Here is a 19,539-nt window from a genome sequence, read left to right on the forward strand (position 1 = left end):
ACGTGGGATCTTCCAGGACCAGGGATAGAACTCACGTTCCCTGCACTGGCAGGCAGATTCTTAAACCACTGCACCACCAGGGAAGTCCCTGGAATTCCCTTTAGATCATCTCTTAGCGAGTTGAGTGCAATAAAGTTTTCTCAGTAGATGTTGCTAGAAGGATATTGTAGAGGGAAGTGGGCTTCTGCTGGTTCCAGCGCCTACACCACAGATCAGCAGGGTGGATGAGCGAACATTTGGTGGTGTCCTGCCCCAGCCAAGCACGAAGAATGCAAGCTCCCTCAGCCACCTCATGGCCCCGGCCCACGTCTGGCAGTCGCTATTCACCCCAGGCCCCAGGCCTCTCACCTATTCACCCCAGGCCCCAGGCCTCTCACCTATTGGAGAGTTGTCAACTGCTTGCCTGGGGAATGCACACCAGCTCTGGCCTGTGTAATCTAGCAAACTCCTCTGCTAGCCAGTAGACTGCTACTATGCCTTTTCCAGTGAGATCTGAACCTCAGCTTTGGGGAGGTGGCCTCCCAAAGTTGTCCTTCCTTGGATACTCTCCCTCAGCCCTAGGATACCATACTGAGTTCTCGTCCATCATTTTTAACTTGTTCTTATCGTAGCCTGATTTTTTTTTTTTTTTTTTTTTTTAGTTAAACTTTCCCTGTTTAAGTCAATGTGTGGTTTTGGTCTTCTTCTTTATGTTTTTAGTTGTAGAAGTTTTGGTATTCTGATAGGAGCCAGACTGATATACTTAATAAAAATCAATTATATGTCAGGCAGTGTTCTAGGCATAACAAGACAAGGTACTTGCTTTTATGGAGCTTATCCTCTGCGGAGATTAACTAAACCCTAATCCACAAAGTAGACTCAGCCATACAAAATTCTGAGGCAGAATATTCCAAGCACGAGAGGATAAATGTCAAGAACCTGAGTGATCATGAACTTGATGTACATGAGAACTAGAAAGACCAGTGGGGCTAAACTTCAGTGAGCAAAGAAAGTAACAAGAGCAAATCCTTTGAAGAAGCAAACCCTTTAGGCAAGGGAAGCAGAATTTAGTGTCAGGACAGTTATGAGAATGAATGCAAGCAGATACAAAAAGCTACACCAGGGTCATAAGAGTAAACGAGGCCATATGGTCACCCAGTTTATAGGCCACAGCAAAGAAGTCTGGGTACTATTTTTTTTTTTTTTTACTTTTTTTGTTACTCAAAAATCTCCATTTTTATTTCATTTATTTACTTATTTTTAGTTTTTTGCCGCACCGTGTGGCTGGTGGGATCTCAGTTCCCCAACCAGGAATCAAACCCAGGCCTCTGCAATGAAAGCACCAAATCCTAGCAGCTAGACCACCGGGGAATTCCACCACCACCAACAAAAAAATCTCCATTTTAAAATTTAGCTCTCCGACTCTGTTCTTTTGCCTTCAACACTCTTGATTTTCTGCTCCTCAATAAGGAAAGCATGCTTGATCCTGTCATGGACACATTTACCTCCCATGGGCCCACCATAGGTCCTGGTGACATGCTTTTTTTTTTTTAGTTAATTAATTTATTTATGGCTGCGTAGGGGCTTTTTCTCTAGTTGTGGCGAGTGGGGGCTACTCCTTGTAGTGGTGCGCGGGCTTCTCATTGCAGTGGTCTCTCCCGTTGCAGAGCACAGGCTCTAGGGGCACAGCCTTCAGTAGTTGTGGCATGCGGGCTTCAGTAGTTGTGGCACACAGGCGTAGCTGCTCCGCGGCATGCGGGATCTTCCCGGACCAGGGCTCGAACCCGTGTCCCCTGCACTGGCAGGCGGATTCTCAACCACTGCACCACAAGGGAAGCCCCCGACATGCTTTTTCATTTTAGACAAGCTTATAAAAAAGTTTAGGTCTCACAGCACGAGCCCCTCAAAGTCAGCCTGGGCACACACTATATGTAGGTTTTGGGGTTCCAGATGGCCTAGTTTTGTTAGAGGCTGTTGTAGGACAGTCTAGGACGTACATCAAATGCTGGGCCATTCTGCATGCCTCTAGATAGCATCCCCTGGATACTATTTTAAGTGGAATTGGAAGGCTTTGGGCAGCGAGTGACATGATCTGATTTTAAAAGATCACTCTGGTCGTGTGAAGAATGAATTATAAGGAAGCAAAGGTGGAAAAAGGGAGCTAAGGCAACCACAATTTTGGAGAATACGGTGCACTCACTGGGGCTCTTTCAGGATAGCCAGGGTGTTTCATCCTTTCATCCCCTCTAACACACAGAGTACCACAGTATAAAGACTATGTTGGGGGTAAAGAAGCCTTTATGGAGCTCCTGCCTGGGCTAGTAGAAATATCTGTAGTAAATGAATGGAAACTAGGGAAGGGAGTGTCAGAACTACATGAAAGGAAAGCATGGAGGTGTGGAGTGCCTGTAGTGGGTATGAGGCGTTATTTTTCTGTTTTCTAGTTATTTATTTGTAACTAATTATTTTTATTTTTTATAACTCATAGCACTCTGATTTACAAAACAGAAACAGACTCACAGACTTTGAAAACAAATTTATGGTTACCAAAGGGGAAAGGTGGTGGGGAGGGGGACAAATGAGGAGCTTGGGATGAACATACATACACTACTGTATATAAAACAAGGACCTACCGTTGAGCACAAGGAACTCTACTCAATATTCTGCAATAACCTATATGGCAAAAGAATCTGAAAAAGAATGGGGATATATATAGAGAGAGAGAATACATATGTATAACTGAATCACTTTGCTGTACACCTGAAACTAACACAACATTGGTAATCAACAATACTCCAATATAAAATAAAAATTAAACAAAAAAGGAAAGAAATGGTGAATCGAAATGAAAGGTAGCAGGGACCTTGCCCCTGGAGGGGTTGTTAAGCCAGGGGACTGTTTTTCCTGTAGTCGACGGGAAGCTACTGAAGAATGTTTAAGCAGGACAGTGATTTAAATGTATATGTATATGTCATATGGATGCCCTGACATCAGTGTAGGATGAATTTTAGAGATCGAAGACTGGAGGAGAAAGGAACTAGGTAGGAGCATAAGAGAAAAATCAGAAGAATTCTCACTGGGGAAAGCAAGCAACATAATTTATTAAGTATGCAAGGCAATGCGCTAAGGCTTTTCCATTTCATCTGCATAATAAGCAAGTATTGCTATTTTCATTTGTACGAGACTCTCATACAAGAAACCTACTTAAGGTTACAACGGGTACTGGGTGGCCACATTGGGATTAAAGCTGATTTTGTTGTCACAGGAAGGACCAAAACAAAACAAAAAAGCCAAGCCTGTGATGTTATATATACATTCAGAATTTTTATTTCAAAACAAAGAACCATAGTAACAATAATAGAAAATCCGTTTGGAAATTATTCACAATCTGGTCACTGAGAAATGGGAAGACCTCCACACTGCGTGACTGCCAAGCCACTGATTCCGAGGGGCCAGCGTGGAGGTGCAGGTAGAGGAAACTCAGCCGTTCCAGCAAAGCCCCACCCCACGGCTCTGTGAGTTTTTATCCAAAGGCTCAAGGACCAGAGGGAATGGTGAGAACTTAGAACCAAAATCCTGGCAACAGGCAAGGGTTTGGCTAAAGGGCCTGAAATACGTAAGCACCAAAGAGGGAGAGGGAGATCAAGCAACATATGAAAAAGGGAAGAAGGGCCCAATCTCCATTTCTAAAAATACTGGGTAACTGGATGGGCGTGGAGGTGTTCGTGGCCTCTGGCAAGTGTAAACCCCTCCATCTCACCTAACTCTCCGAACCACCCCAGAGTTAGAAGCTTCAGTTTGTTTCTTACTGCCTTCAAGGAATGCCTCCCTCTCCCCTGTGACTCCCCTCCAGCACCCCCCAGAGGCACCGAGTCCCGGAGCATGGAGTGAGTCCTCCACTCTCAGTCTCAAAATTTAGGGAGTTCTCCCCTTCCTCTCCAAAAAGGAAAGGCAGCCAGATAAGACTGAACTCTAAAGTTTGAAAGAAAACCATACATAGATTCAAATTCCACCCAGCAGAGGCAGCGCTATCGACATTCTATCCAAAAGGGGGCCTTAGGAACACAGAGGAAACAAGTTACCCATAAACTACTTCCACCCAGAGCAAGGTGACAATGCACATCCACTCACGCTCAAGCGTGAGCTCCACTACACATCCACGCATACTGTCAAGTGTGGTCTGTGGGAAAGTTCAAGTCCCTGGAAGGACACTTGACATAATACTATGGTAACATGGTAACAAGGGTAACTTGACATGGTAACAGACATAAACGAGCATGAGATGACCCTAATGTAACAACATACTTCAACTGGATAATAATCGTTCTGGAAAAATCCTCTCCCAGAGCTGAGGTTACAAATTCCAAGGTAGCTATGCACATCTCTGAATTCTTTTAAAGCTATGGCTTAAAACAAAATAAAAATCAACATCTAAAATCTTCTAAAGAACAAACTGAAGAAATAACGAACCTCTACCAAGAACCAATATTTTGGCTTGTTCATTTGGAAGGCTCTCCCACCAGATGATAGGAGTATTAAAAAAAAAAAAGTGAGTTCACTACAAAGAAGCCGTTTGGTCCAGTGAGGGGAGAGAGGATTTCTAGAAATAACCATCCCTTCTCTGGACTCCATCCAAAATTAGAACCCATCAACTACCATTAACTACAATGCCCATCTTAGTGATAATCCTAGATTTCAAGTAATACTACATATAATCTTAAACAAAGGAAAAAGTTCCAAAGGAAACTAATAGCTTCTTCATACAGGCACGTGACTTTTCTGAGAAATTTGAGTTTTCACCTGAAGGACAGAAATTGTTAAGAGGCAACGTGCAAACCTCACACACCACGTCATACACCCTCCAACAATGCATCACATTTCTCCCTGAATTTGTCCTTTCTTATTGCACCCTAACCTCTCCGGTATTAAATCTTCCGCCCTATAACCTCTTTAAGCACCTCCCTCTAACCTCAATTTCCTTATGCTTTCATTATTTGGTAAAATTACTTTGTACTTACAAAAATAAATATTTATGCAATAAAACCAGAAGATCAAATAAATAAAACTCAAGTTAGTTTGCTCTGCAGAGCCGCATGGAAGTGAGGAAGACGGTCTTATGGAATCCCTCTCTGCCCTCCACATTCTTACGTGTATCTGCTTCCTGGTAAGTTGAGGTCGGAGGAACTGCAACCCCATGCCCAGTCCCCTAAATGCCCTCGAGAGGCAAGAGTAGAGCCTAAGGGAGCAGGAGCTGGCAGAGTTGTCATATGCCAAGCAGCCAATCCCTCCTGAAATGAAGGCAGGTTCCCTTGGTCTCTCCTGAACGGAAGAGAATGTCCAAGAAATGAAAATTTTAAAAGCCTTTGAAGATAACAACTAACCCCAGCATTGGGATCCTCTGAGCGCCCAAGGGTGTGTGGGATGAGAAAAGAATTGAGTAGCAGCATTCAGAAACAGTCCTGGGTTACAACCTGATGAGGTCTCTCCCTTGCTTAGGGAGAGGTTGCTTTTTCATGACAGGAGGGAGGTGGGAAGGAGGCACTGCTTAGACGTTGGTGTCCTTCGTGGGCTGGATGCTGTTCATCTCCACGATGGGACCTTTCTCATCTCGGTTACCCGCCGGCAACTGCCCTTCAAAGGCTCGTGTAATTTCCTCAAAAGTCCTGCCACGAGTCTCAGGGACTTTGAAGAAGGTGAAGACCCAGAAGATAACAAGGAAACCCGTGAAGATAATGAAAACGTAGGCTCCTAAATAGAACTAGGGAAAGGACATAAAACAAGGAGAGTCAGTGTCAAAATCTGGTCACTGATAAACTCCAGTTTCCCTCGCAATCGTTATTTCCAGTGGGCCTGAAGCCATAACCCTTCCAGACTTCATGAAGACAGTAAGGTTTCTTCAGAGACTTGTTTATGATTTCATTGGTAGCTTACTATATTTCTCTGCAATTTTTTGTCATTCCTTTTCCTAGTCATTGAAGTTAGCTGTTTCCAAATACCTACTGAGTTATTTTAGGCCTTCTGATTATGAGTTTTAAGATCTGGGTTTCTGAAAGACTCATGGGAACTGGGAATGCATTCTAGATGTCCACTGCTGGTTCCTTTACTTAACAAATCAGCTCTAGGCCATCTTATAATAGGACCTACCTCATCATTAACATCATAAAGCCATTAATGCTAAGCCAAATGATGGATTTTAAATATTGGTTTGGAATCCTAAGCCTTACTATTACCATTCTGTTTCTAGGCAGAACTATGTATTAGCTGGTTTCAAGATGGGCTGGGTGAGTTTTAAGTTACTTACTGCAGCTGAGGGGAAGAGCAGTCCGACCAAAAAGTTGGAGGTCCAGTTGGAACAACCAGCCACTGCCATGGCAGCCGGGCGGGGTCCCTGGCCAAAGAGTTCAGCCACAATAAACCAGGGAATGGGGCCTGGGCCAATTTCAAAGAAGGCCACGAACAGCAAGATGGCCGCAATACAGATAAAGCTGATCCAACCATAATTCTCCTACGAGAAAGGAACAAAGGAAAGTTAGTATTAGAGACAGCATGCCCCAGGCAGCATCCAGCTTCCCAGAGATGAGCACTGACTAATAATGAAAAGTTCCTTCCGTCCCGTGGTATAAAGGAGTTACTGGACCTAGAAGCCTTAGGTCCTTGTTTCTTTCTTCTTTTTTTGTTTTGGCCTCACCATATGGCATGCGGTATCTTAGTTCCCCCACCAGGGATTGAACCCGTGCCCCCTGCACGGAGAGTGCAGGGTCTTAACCACTGGACCGCCAGGGAAGTCCTAGAAGCCTCGGGTCTTTGAAACCTAGCAGTGTGATCACAAATGTCATTCTGCACTGAGACCATCTTATCAGCTGTAAAAGGGGAATAATGACCTCAAGATTTCTTTAAGAATTAAATGAGATAATGTATTTTACAAACTATATGGTATATAGATATAGGGATTATAGCAATTTAATTATCTATCTCTGATAATCCACTTGTCTTAAAACTCTGGGCATGTTGCCTCTCCCAAATGTCATTTGTATGATCTCCAAACCTCAACTACCCACCCCCTCACCTTTCCGCACCACCCCCTTCCCCCGCCCCTTCCTTCGCAAAGAAGACTCACCTTTAATAACAAAGAAATCGTCATGAGGACGGAACAAAAAGCCATCCCTCCGAGGCCTATCAGGTGTAGCGTCCTCCTCCCTGCCTTTTCTACCAGGAACACCTAAAAGAATAAAAAAGAAATATGTGCATTCCCTTTCATGAAAACAACTCTATGAGCTCTGGAACCTGCCTGACCAACAGCAGGCTACCTGCTATAGTTACATTTGCTCTCTTCCAGCGTCAAGTTAAAAGCACCCGACAGAATCCCCTCTATACTTCCTCTTGCCCATCCATTCCCTATGTGTTTGAAGAGTGAAGACTGTCTTACCCATCATTCAATAGCCCTTTTCCCCCAAAAGGAATTAAACGGAAAAAGGTTTAACTAAATGACGGAAGGGGGGTGTGGAAGGACATGCAACCCATCCTTGAACGTGTGTAGCAAGAATTCTTCTCCCACCTCAACAATGATCAAAACATCCGACTTACAGAAACCACGGTGAAGATGGTGTTAACCACGCCTGCACCAATAGTGGCGTAGATCGGCTCCTTGACACCTGCATCTTTGAAGATTCCTGTCGAGTAATAGAACACCTAACAGGGAACAAAAGATGCAACTGTGAAATACAATTGTGCATAGCAGTTACATGGAACCCTCCAAAAAAAATCAACTCTGAAAAGTCCCAGAAGTTAAGGACTACTTCCCAGGGGTTTTGTTCAATCACGGTATCTTTTCCACAAACGAATGGTCTTCTGTTATCTTATATCTATTCTCTTCTTCAGTCGTCTTCAATTCTAGCTACTTACTTCCACTTTTTTTTTCCTTCTAACTATGCTTCTTCTTACTGCTCCATTTAGCCTCTTCCTTAAGTTTACTTTAGTAACTTACATATAAAGGCTTAAGTCCCTTTAAGTTTTTCAATGACACTTTTCCAATAGACTTACTCCAACTCCCACCCCGACCAACAATGACAGGCATTGATGTCTCCACTTGATAGTGAAGAAACCGAAGAGTAACCTCAGCCTGATTGTGATTTAGAAGCAGAACTTGGGCTGGAATTCCGGGGACTGGGTCTTTGCAAGTGTTTTACAAACTAACACCAGCTATTCTTTTAATTGAATACAATTTAATGTATACTATTTTTATTATTTGTTCAACACTGTGCTAATACGTAGGGCTGCTGCAACTACCACAGCTAAAGAGATGTCAGAACACTGGTCTCAGACCTCAGGATAACAAGGGAACAGGGTCTAGATGGCTCAGTCCCTCAGGTTTGGTTTAGGGGTTTATGATTTCACCCAGAGTACCTGCCCTCGTAGCAGCCAGTATTCATCAGACTTTTTGATGAACATGTGCTTCGACAATGGGAGTGACCGTCTCCAGAAACAAGTCTTCAAATCCCTACTACCTAAGATAGAAACTATGTATATTTTCCAAAATAAGATTCAGGCTGAGCTCTTGGAAACTGAGATATGGGGTGTCATCCTCATTGAAAACTGCTGCTCTAGGAGAGAAGCATGGAATTAAAAAAAAAAAAAAAAAAAATCGAAGAATATTTAATAATATAAAGCTTGTGAGGAAAGACGTTCGAACAGTTAAAACCAGAGATGAATAGCTATGCCAATTCTCTTCCTTATATAAAAGCTCACATGTCAACAACCTAACACGTTATATACTCATCTCAAGCAAACTTCTTACAGTAAAATCTTGCTGCCTGGTGCCATGGAGCTAGGCCACATCATCTTACCTAAAGGCAGTTTACTCTGCTGGGTAAACACTATCCAGCCTCTTACCCCCTCTGCCTTTAAGGGAAATTAGAAAACATCCTTTGTTCAAAGGTAGGTTGGAAAACTGACTTTCTTTCACACACCATTTCCTGAAAGGGCGGGGACAGGGGCTGGGCGATGGGTAGGTCCTACCAGCAGAGCACTCATCTATCATTTGTAACTTTCCAAGGATGGTCTTTTTCTGATCCTGTTTTGCAGGGCTTCGACTCGGGGGGGAGGCAAGCAGGCGCCTGGGGTATAGAATTGAAGAAGGCGGTCCTTCTCAGGACACGTCTTGTATCTGGACACCTCACTCTAGTCCCAGCCTCACTGTTCTGGAAAGTCTTGAGAGTATATTTGAATTACAGTGGTTTTTCAAATGTGGATATTGGAGATTGAGATCCATCAAAACCACCTGAGAGGCTTTTTCAAACTATCTTTCCTCCCAAGGTCTGATATGACAGCCTCTAAGTCCTCAGGAGATGCACTGCGATTTCAAACACGAGTATCCTTGTGGTGCGTTAGGGAGAAAAGGCTAAGGACAAACTTTGTATTTTGAGTTATCACGTGTTTTGCAAAACACTTTGTCACAAAAAGATTTGATCACACTGATCACATTACGATGGGAAACCCTCAGGGCGTGAACCAGTACTTAGAAGGGGGACAGGGGTGGGTGTTCTTCATATCCAAATATTTTATCTGCAAAAGGATAGGCATAGGAATACCCTCTCTGCCCACAACCAAAACTCAGGAGCAGAAGCTGACTTTTGCATAGAATACAATGGCTACCTGCCCACTGCTAGCTCGCATTTTGCCTCACGCTTAACTATCATAGTCACTCTTCTAAGTTGTAAAAGATATAGAGAGTGACAAGCCCAGCTCACTCTGAGGTTGCCTGTGTGCCCACACACCTCCTAATTGCTCCCCAGGGCTTTACACTGATTTTAAATTGTACAGTCCTGGGAAAAAACCCAAGGTATATCAACTCTCAGATCTGCTTTGATTTTATGGCTTACGTTATCACTGATAACATCATGTAATAAGACAGATCAGAGTTAAAGAGGACTGAACATTTTTAAAATGAGTGGTCAAAGAAAGAGGATTAATAAAAACTGACAAATTGTGATACTCTATATATTAAAAAAAAAATCTGGAAGAGGACAAACGTTAACTATAAGTTCCAAGGCTAAGGGTGACAAACTTTTAGTTGATTCTCTCATCTTTCCACATGGAAAACATGTACTATAGATAATTTTAAGAAATAGGAATTCCCTGGCAGTCCAGTGGTTAGGGCTCCGTGCTTCCACTACAAGGGGCATGGGTTTGATCCCTGGTTGGGGAACTAAGATCCAACCAAAACAATTTAAAAATAAACAAATAAAAATGAAAAAATTAAAAAAAAAACGAAATGGAAACCTGGGTAAAGAGCATGTTTTGAGAGGCTGCTCTGTGGCAAGCATTGTGAGGGGCCCCTGGGTATAAAAGAAGGTGAGCAACCAATGCTATTCACCTCTAGTCAGGTGTTTTAAGTGGAATATTGTAGGACACGTTTGACAGACAAGTGGGCACTCACAGCGTTGATCCCCGAGAGCTGCTGAGAGAGCTGGAGCATGATGGAGATGAGGATGGGCTGTCGGTAGCTGGGGGCTCGGAAGAGCTCCACCACAGTGACTTTTTTTTCCTGTGCCATCCTTATACTCTCATCTTTCATCTCCTGGATGTCCTGAGCCACATCCTGGGTGCCCCACAATCGCTGGAGAACTGGTGAAAAGCATGAAGAGGAAAGGTTAATGATAAGGTGCTGTCCCGAATTCTTTTTCCCCGTGAGACGGATGGGAAGAAGCCGCCCAGATGAGCCCTGCATCTGGCGGCTCAATCAGCATCTGGCTTTAACTCGCCTTCTCACCCCATCCTTCAGGGGCTGCAAGTTTCTGACTTAAGCATAATCAGACAGGGAAAGGAGATGACGAAAACCAGATCCAATGTCCTCATCCTAAAACAAGCCACAAGCTTAAGATTCCTACAGTGAAGGCATGAAGGGCACTCACTCTCCTTAGCGCTCTCCTCTTCCTTTCTGTTAATGAGCAAGAATCTAGGACTTTCAGGGCAAAATGGAAGGGCAGCACATTGGAGAATGGCTGGGATGATGGTGAAGCCCAAGAGCAGCGGCCAGAGCTCTTTAGTCCCCAAGATGATTTTTAGACCAAAGATCTAGAAACCAGACAAAGACAGTACTATAAATTCTATACTGTACAGGCTACAGGTTGATTAAAAAAAAATGTTCAGAAGATCATCTGTTCTTTCATCACGGGAAAAGATAGTCTCTTCTACTTTTTCTACCCTGCCTGCTTCCTTAGCCGTCTGTGAATTATAGTAATATTAATTAATGTCTGAAACATATATAGTTGAATGTGTGCCAGACGTCCTTTTTTTCAATTGAAGTAGAGTTGATTTACAATGTTGTGTTAATTACCGCTGTACAGCACAGTGATTCGGTTATGCATATATATATATATACATATAAAGAAATATATATTCTTTCCCATCATGGTTTATCATAGGATATTGAATACAGTTCTCTGTGCAGACATTCTCTTGACTGTCTTCTCTATGTAAATTCATTTAATGAGTTGTGAAACTAACACTCAGTAAGTTCTAGAGTACCTGGGCCACCAGAATCCCAATAACGATGCCCAGCTGGTTGAGAGTGCCAAAGGCCCCCCGCAGGGCAGTGGGCGATATCTCTCCAATGTACATGGGCACGAATCCTGTGCAGAGTCCACAGAAGAGGCCAATAACCAGTCGGCCCAGGATCAGCATTTCAAATGACTCCGCTATTTTGCAGAACCCCATAAGGCAGCCACCAGCGATGGCCAACAGGTTGACAATAAGCATTGAATTGCGCCTGAAAGATTAAACAAAAACAAGTGAAGTTAGCAAAACAGACCTGATCCCCCCCTTCTTTCCTAATCATTCTACTCTTCTCCAGGCTCACATATCTTTTGGTCTAATTTTTCCACTTTCTAGTATCAGAACATATCTGGTTGGGATAATCAAGACCAATGGTTCTTACACCTCAGTGTGCATAAAATTCACCTAAAGAACTTGTTTAAGATTCTCCCCTCTACGTCCTAGCTGCAGGCTAGGATTTTAGCAAGCACTTTAAGGCCAGTTGTTCTCAAAGTGGTCCACAAACTAACAGCATCAGCTAGAAATTTGCTAGAAATTAAAATTATCCCACCCTACCCCAGAGTAATTATTAGGCCTGAATCTGGGTTGGAGCCCAGCAATCTGTGGGACTAGTTTTCCCTTGATGGGAATTTGAGGTTCTCTCATTCAAATGCATCTTCACCTCCCTGCTCTAAGCCTCAGTTCTCGTCCTCAATGCAACCAGTATAGACCCCTTCTTTGCCCAGCTTCTGATCAAGACCTGCCAAACCGGGACTTCCCTGGTGGCGCAGTGGTTAAGAATCCGCCTGCCAATGCAGGGAACACAGGTTCAAGCCCTGGTCTGGGAGGATCCCACATGCCGCGGAGCAGCTAAGCCCGTGCACCACAGCCACTGAAGCCCACACACCTAGAGCCTGAGCTCCGCAACAAGAGAAGCCACTGCAGTGAGAAGCACGCGCACAGCAACGAAGAGTAGCCCTCGCTCACTGCAACTAGAGGAAGCCTGCGCGCAGCAACCAAAGCCCAACTCAGCCAAAAAAAAAAAAAAAAAAAAGTATTAATACCTGCCAAACCGGTTGACAAAGAGTCCAACAGAAAAGGAGCCAACCATACCACCAACGGAGAAGATGGCCACAGACAAGGACCACAGGGACGTGAGTACCACCTCAGAGGGAGGGTTTTCGAACCTCTCTTGCAAAGTGTAATTGAGATAGTCCTTTATGATCTGCAAATTAAAATGGTTGGTGGGAGAAGAGACCGTTACAACTGGATGAGAAAAGAAACAAACATTGGGGATCTTCCCCTCCCTACGAGAACAGCATTACAGTTACTTTCTAGGTAGCGGATCAAGGGAATAAATAGATGGCAATGGATGAGACAGGTAACACACTGGAGTTAATGTTACCAGCTCTGAAAAGAATAATTTTTTATTTGTCCTGAAAATTCCAGTAGGTAGTAGTACTGATGTACTCTTGTTCGGTGACTATCCCAGCCACCCTCCCGCCCTGAGACTTGGTAACTAACCCCTAAGAGATAATAAAGGAAGTGTGTCACCGTAGGGTGAGAGGAAGAATGGGTACAGTCCAGGGTACAGGGAGCCCCTGAGCCTTTTGCCTTGATCAATGATTCAAATAGACCCCCACCAATATCATTCCCCCTCTAGGTTTTAGCCAAGCTACCTACCAAGTGTGTCTAAACTTGTTAATTCTGGAAACACTACCTAAAGGAATAATTATCCTATTCCAAACTCTAGCTGTCTGGCACTCACCACCTCAGGAGCATTGATGACTCCAGTGTTGTAGCCAAACTGGAAAGAGCCGATTGTAGCAATCATGATGGCAAAGATCAGAGGGGCGGTGACCTGGGGGGGGGGGGGGGGGGGTGGGGAGGGAGGAAAGAAGAAACAGTCAAAACTCTTGATGGATGATTGCCTCTTGTTAAGAAGATGTGTATATCAGAAGAACTCAGCCTGTGAGCGGTATGAAAACAACAAAAACTTAACGAGTTAGGTAATGAATGAGGAACACGAAAGAACTGAAGAGCTTATCTGGAAATACATGGGTGAGCATGCAGAGTAAACTTGGGGAAGGTGGCAAGAGAATTTGGGAAAAGGGAGAAGTTAAGATAACTGGGTTAGTCGGTTTGGAAGCATTCGAAAAACAGCCCCAGGTAAGAGCAAGCATAGAACCGTGCTCGGGAATAGAAAAAATAGTGAGGGCACAGTAAAATGCCTTAGGATTGCTAAGGACAATTGACTCTGGAAACAGCTAGATCCAGCGTACGCTCACCCGTACCCCAGATTCCACAGAAGCCCGAGTACTGGTGGTGTGTCGTCATCACCAGGCTGCTCTTAACTGCATCACGTAATCTACAGGATCAACCTACTGTATCCTTGGTCCCATCTGAAATTCTTCCCCGTTCACTTAATAATGTACTGCTATCCCCCACCCACCCACCAGGGGGCGAGCACAAGCTCACGCCCAACCCCAGATGGAGACATTTTGTGAGGGGCTGTGCAGTAATCAACCCAGTCATCACTCACCTTGCTGGGAATAATTCCAGTGGGCGTGATCTTACTTTCCACCTCAAGGTAGCTCAAGTTTTACACCTGAGAACCCCAACCCCTCCTCACCTTAAACTCCTTCCCTCTCAGGTCAGACAGTGGCAGGCCAGGAGTTTCAGTTCCCCAAATTGACCTTGCCTCCCAGGCATCTAGTACCCCTGAAGCCCCGCCAGCGCACCGCTTTCTGTTTAATCCTCTCCTTTTAGTAAAAACCTCTTCTTTTTCTCTCATCATTTACTATTCTTGAGGGCCGTCCCACTTTTTCATCCCTTCTCTTCTTTTATTTTTAAGTAAGTTACCTCAGTGAATGAAAATACCTTTCTCCCTACAAATACTGCATCCATAACACAATAATACATTAAAATATTGTGCACTCACAATCAACCACAACAGGAAGGACAACTGGAATTCTCTCTCCTTAGTATCCAGGGAATCCCATAGGTCATAGAACAGATGGCTGGACACCGACCCAGGCCCCAAAACAAATCCCAGGTCCTTTCAAGGTCTAAGGCGTCCAGAGAAATCCTCTTGCTGGTTCTCAGACCCACACTCGTAATCAACACAACCAAGCAGCCCCTGATCCCCTGAACACTCAACCGGTTTCATCCTCACATTCTCAGTAGCCTGTAATTGTATTAAAGAAAAAAAAAAAAAAAAAAAAACGAGAAACAAACACAACTTCCCCATGTGACTTTCCCTACCACAGGAAGGTGCATCAAACAGGGATAAATCCTTTATAGGAAATGACATCCAAAGAGAACTGGTGGAACTGTGGCACTGCAGGCTGGGGAAGAAATGGAAAGGCTTTAAGATGGCTAGGAAGAGAGCACAGCCATCACCATTAAGGCTTGCCTTTCGGAGCGTACCCCAAACAAGCAAAAACCAGTAACTGTATCGTTCTTACCTTCGCTGTCCCCATGGCCCTAAATTAATTCCTTTCAATCTTCAATAAAGATCTAGAAGTGGGATTCCAGAGACCCCTCTTCCAGCCAACAAAACCTCCAAATGTCCTTCTCAGCAGCAAGTTTTCAGACAGGTCCTCGGTACCGCTCCAACGTCTCCTCACGCACCCTTAGGATGGGCACCTATTTATAAGCTCCGCAAAGGGCGGAGCCTGGGCGACAAGCCCCCAGCCCCACCCCGCCCCCGCCCCCAGTGATCTCCGGACCTCCCGGAATTTTGTGACCTCAAGCTCTGCCCCCACCCTAGACCACACCCCCCCCCCATCTCTTTAAAACCACATCCTCCACCCTCCCTACTCCGTGGTTTTTTTTTTTTTTTTTTCCGAAGCTCGTCCTCCTTTCCTCTTCTAAGAGCAGCTACAGCCTCTTAGTTTCACAGACAAAAATGCTACCAGAAAAGCCTGGAGGGAGGGCAGATACACTTTATTTTTTGCTCTCGCAAGTGCTCAGAACTGAATAAATCCGTAAAGAATAAACGCTATCCATATAAGGAAAGTCGAGTGGGTGCTACTATATGAGAGTTAACGTTGTTTGACGGAGTGTAAACTGAAACTATTCCTAATCCTATGCATTTATCAGCTGCTCTTTGATTGTAGGCTGTGTCTACAATCTTGAAGGGGAGGGAAGGACAGTCTGAGAGAAGGAAAGCGAGTGAAGGAAGAATTGGAAGAATTTTTGGCTCTACTTGTCCTCTGATGAGCATACTCTCTCCTGGGAGAAAACCTGAGTGTCTAGGAGCCAAACCAACTCTCCCGGGCAGCAGAAAGGAGAGAATCAGCTGCCCATGGGACACAATCCAAACTCCTGAAAATATGGCATTCACCAACTCCCCACCCATTCTGAATTCTACCCATTCTGCAGTATTTTGCCTCTAGTCTCGGGTTTACAGTACTTAGAGAGAGGGAAATGATCAAATTCTGTTAAACAGGTATTTGCGGAGCACGTACTACCCATCAGACGGATTCATCAGTATATAGGACACAAAAGTCCTGGCCCTCAAGGAATTTATGGTGCTTCCCTTCCACTTAAAACATTAAAAAGGGGCGAGGCCAACTGATTCTTACACAACTGGAGTTAATTAGCAATATCCTATTCCTTCTGGGCTGTGAATTTCTTGAAAGAAAAGGGTGAGATAAATATCTGATTTCTAAGCCATACAAGCAAAGCGAGCAAGATTGAGTAGGAAAGACAGGTAAGAAAACTGTGAGCACAGGAAGATGAAGGAAAATAAAAGGAGAGAGAAGTGCTCCTGTGTGAGAGTTAACGAAGGGGGACAAGTTCGTAGTAGGTAGAGTTGGGTGGCTTTGCTGGGGGGAAACATCAGTAGTCAAATTCCTAATGCCTGTTAATCTGTAGCCTAGCAGGCCCTGCAGGGGAAGAGCGGGTGGGGTGCGACAAGCCGGTAAAGAGGTAGAATTATGTGAGAGGAGCCACTGAAAGAAAGTGCACCTTCCCTTGGGGTTTTGGTTGGGAGCCTGGAATTCAAACTGGTACCACTGGACCTGAAACAGACCACATCGTGTGGTCTTTCCTGAAATGAGGACTTCTTTTAAAAAACTGAAGTATAACTGGCATACATTATCATATTAGTTTTAGGTGCAACACATACTGATTCGATATTTTTATACATTACAAAACGAAACCACTAAATGAGGATACTTTCTAAATCTCATTGTTAGCTGAGAGAACTGGCGATGAGTGAAACGTGACAACCAAAAAAAACCTTCCCTGAAGTCATTCCTCCCCTCCCCCACTCTCCCAATCCTCCAGGAAACCCTGAGCCTAGAGGCCCCTTTAGTTACCACAGCAACTGAACTTAGCAGCCAAAGGACAAAATATCCTGTATGGCAGTGCTGCCAATAAACATTCAATCTGAGTCATTTATGTAATATTAAGTTTTCTAAGTGGCGGCATCAAAATTTTTAAAAGAAAAACATAGGAAACAAGAATAATTAATTTTAATAATTATTTTATTTGACCTGATATAGCCAAAATAATACTATTTGAGTTTGATTAAATTACAATTGATTTATAAATATATTAAACTATAATTGATTAAATTATAATCAATTTAAAAATTATTAAGATAGTTTACTTTTTTCCTACTAAGTCTTTGAAATCCCGTGTGTATCTTACATCCCCACTTAGACTCTGTTTTCTACAGCTAAAGTAATATGTCGTTCTAATCAAAACAACGAAGTTGTGTTTAACGGGAAGATATTTTAAATGAACTAAAATTAGCAATTCGGTTCCTCAGTCCCACCAGCCACATAAGTTCTCAGCAGCCCCAGGAGGCTGGAGGCCGGACCCTGAAGCCTCACAGCGACATGTGCCCACGTGAGTCTTTTCTCCATTCTTTGACTTTTATTTATTATTTGTCTCACAATGTCATTCTTCTTCTTCTTCTTCTCTCTTTTTTTTTTTTTTTGTCCACACAGCTTGTGGGATCTTAGTTTTCTGACCAGGGATCGAACCCACACCTTTAGCAATGAAAGCGCAGAGTCCTAACCACTGGACTGCCAGGGAATTCCCTCACAGTGTCATTCTTGGCTCTAAATCACTGTCTTTTATTTCTCCCTCTCCCTTGCCTTAGAATAATTACTCCTTAATGTTTTGCAAGAGTAAATGGCACCAGTGAAAGTAAAAAAGTAGGTCTTTCTGCCTTTCATTCACTCAGAGCAGGTTCCAGTGTAATTCCAGAACACAGTTATTTTTCCAATACTTACTGAAAGAACAGATGAAATAATTGTAAAGGCCTAGGATTATACCTGTCCCAAAGAATTTGTGTAAAACCAGTGTAGTGAAACAATACTGAGGGTCAGGATTTAGATGTCTGAAATCTGTGGGTATTTTCTGCTTGGTGGAAAAATAGGGAGGGTGAAGGCGAGAGAGATCTGAAACCTGTTTTCTCTGGCTAAACTCAGCCTGAGAAAATTACCTGTAAGGAAGCTAACTAAGCAGCTTAGAGGGAGAGAACACTTCTGTCAAAAATGTGTATCTTTAAACGGTAACAACTGGAATTCAGCTGGATCTCAGGAATCCGAAGGTATGCTGAATATATTGAGATGAATACTCCTTGAGCAAGTGGGACTTAATATAAGTTCCTGCTTCGCAGAAACCAGATCAGGAACCGGACTTGTCCCCAGGGTGACAGGGACCTCCAAGTCAGGCAACCCTCACTGTGGGCCACAGATGACAGTTGCTCAATACGACTGTTTGATGATGTGTTGGGGGGATTGGCTGGGGGACTGGGGTCTTGGGTGCACTTTGGAAGCAGGCACCACGAGATTCCAAGCTCCACCCAGGCTGGAGCCACAGCTCTGGTGACCAGTCCCCACGGAGAATGCCAGCAGAGGAAAGGTGGTCGATAAATTTCAAAATGGAATAGGTTGGGGAGGAATGTTATGAACTCCCCAGCTAACAGTTTAATGGAGGCCTGCTTAGAAGAATGGGAATGAATGAATCAGGACCTGAAATCTCTTAGATCCAAAGGCAGGTAACTGCCACGGTGGATCTCAGTCTCCTTCTCAGGTTGCCCTGTGAGAGGATGTTTGGTAATATGATAACCAAGCAGGAAAACAAACAGATCCAAGATCTTAAACCAGGGAACAAAGGGCTGTAAACACGTTTACCTTGTCAAAGTAAAGACGGGGAAAACTACCTCTTCAACAGGACAATGTAAATGGCATTTCAAGGCACAGAAAAAGCTAGTGACTGCTTTAAAGACATCCAAAGCCAATCCTACTCTTCGCTCGCGTTTGTAATATTCCTCATAAAGAACAACTGTTGCATAGAATGCTATTTGTTAATTTTCTTTTATTAGGTTGGGTGTAGATGGAGTTTATTTTGAATCTGAAAAAACCTTAGAAAATAAACTCTCAGGGTGAAGAAAGAAAAAATTTGAGAAATGTTGATTTTCCTGTCTGAACTGGGTTGCAACTATTCATTATTCCAAGCGATCCTGGAGGACCTAATCCCAGCTCCCAGATCCTTATTACTTTCTTCCCTCCTCCAATATTCAAAAGTTAATCCATCACACACCAGTGCTAGATGAATTACCTTAAACCAAAAATTTATTACATCATCTCCTAATCAAGTAACTTGAACAAGTTATCGAAAAAGTCTAGATCCGTTCTGTCCAATAGAAATATGAGTCACACATGAAATTAAAATTTTTCCGGTAGCTACATTAAAAAAATGAAAAAAAAAAAGAGTTGTCACTTTTAATATTATATTTTATTTAACTTAATATACCCCAAATATTCTCATTTCAACACATATTTAATATAAAAATTATCAGTAATTTTATCTAATACCAAAAATTTATCTCTTTTTTTTTTGGTATTAGATCTTCAAAATCCAATCTTCATTTTACACTTACAGCACATCTTAATTGAGACTAAATTTTCAAGGATCAAGGAGGAATGTAGTCCTATTAATTAGGCTGTGTTTAACAAAAACATTTTACACAACTTAAAACTTTTTTTTACACTGCTTCAATTT

The 19,539-nt window shown here is 43.3% G+C and overlaps 1 protein-coding gene across 3 annotated transcripts; it reads right to left on the reverse strand.

The window, feature by feature from the left end:
* Positions 1–5,227: 5,227 nt before the first annotated feature.
* LOC136130342 (solute carrier family 2, facilitated glucose transporter member 3) lies at positions 5,228–15,075 on the reverse strand. 3 transcript variants are annotated; one of them, XM_065886553.1, is made up of 10 exons: positions 14,979–15,075; positions 13,280–13,372; positions 12,576–12,736; positions 11,506–11,746; positions 10,890–11,052; positions 10,415–10,602; positions 7,564–7,668; positions 7,097–7,198; positions 6,281–6,484; positions 5,228–5,737 (listed from the first exon to the last, which is right to left on the reverse strand). In XM_065886553.1, the coding sequence occupies exons 1-10, from the start codon at positions 14,991–14,993 to the stop codon at positions 5,525–5,527; spliced, it is 1,485 nt and encodes a 494-aa protein (XP_065742625.1). In that variant the 5' UTR covers positions 14,994–15,075; the 3' UTR covers positions 5,228–5,524. The 3 variants fall into 3 exon arrangements, with proteins under 3 accessions (XP_065742625.1, XP_065742626.1, XP_065742627.1); XM_065886554.1 differs by having other exon boundaries at positions 5,525–5,737; positions 12,576–12,603; positions 13,333–13,372; positions 14,979–14,993; XM_065886555.1 differs by lacking the exons at positions 12,576–12,736; positions 14,979–15,075 and having other exon boundaries at positions 5,525–5,737; positions 13,280–13,293.
* Between the last annotated feature and the right edge of the window lie 4,464 nt (positions 15,076–19,539).

This window comes from Phocoena phocoena, chromosome 11 (assembly GCF_963924675.1).
Source record: "Phocoena phocoena chromosome 11, mPhoPho1.1, whole genome shotgun sequence".
NCBI lineage: Eukaryota > Metazoa > Chordata > Mammalia > Artiodactyla > Phocoenidae > Phocoena > Phocoena phocoena.

What these genes read in the sequence shown, in the direction of transcription:
- LOC136130342 (XM_065886553.1), bottom strand. An exon ending in TTGGGATTCTGGTGGCCCAG is followed by an intron (nt 11,053 to 11,505) that starts GTACTCTAGAAC and finishes TCTGGTTTCTAG; the next exon opens with ATCTTTGGTCTAAAAATCAT. An exon ending in TGCTCTTCCCCTCAGCTGCA is followed by an intron (nt 5,738 to 6,280) that starts GTAAGTAACTTA and finishes TCCTTTCCCTAG; the next exon opens with TTCTATTTAGGAGCCTACGT.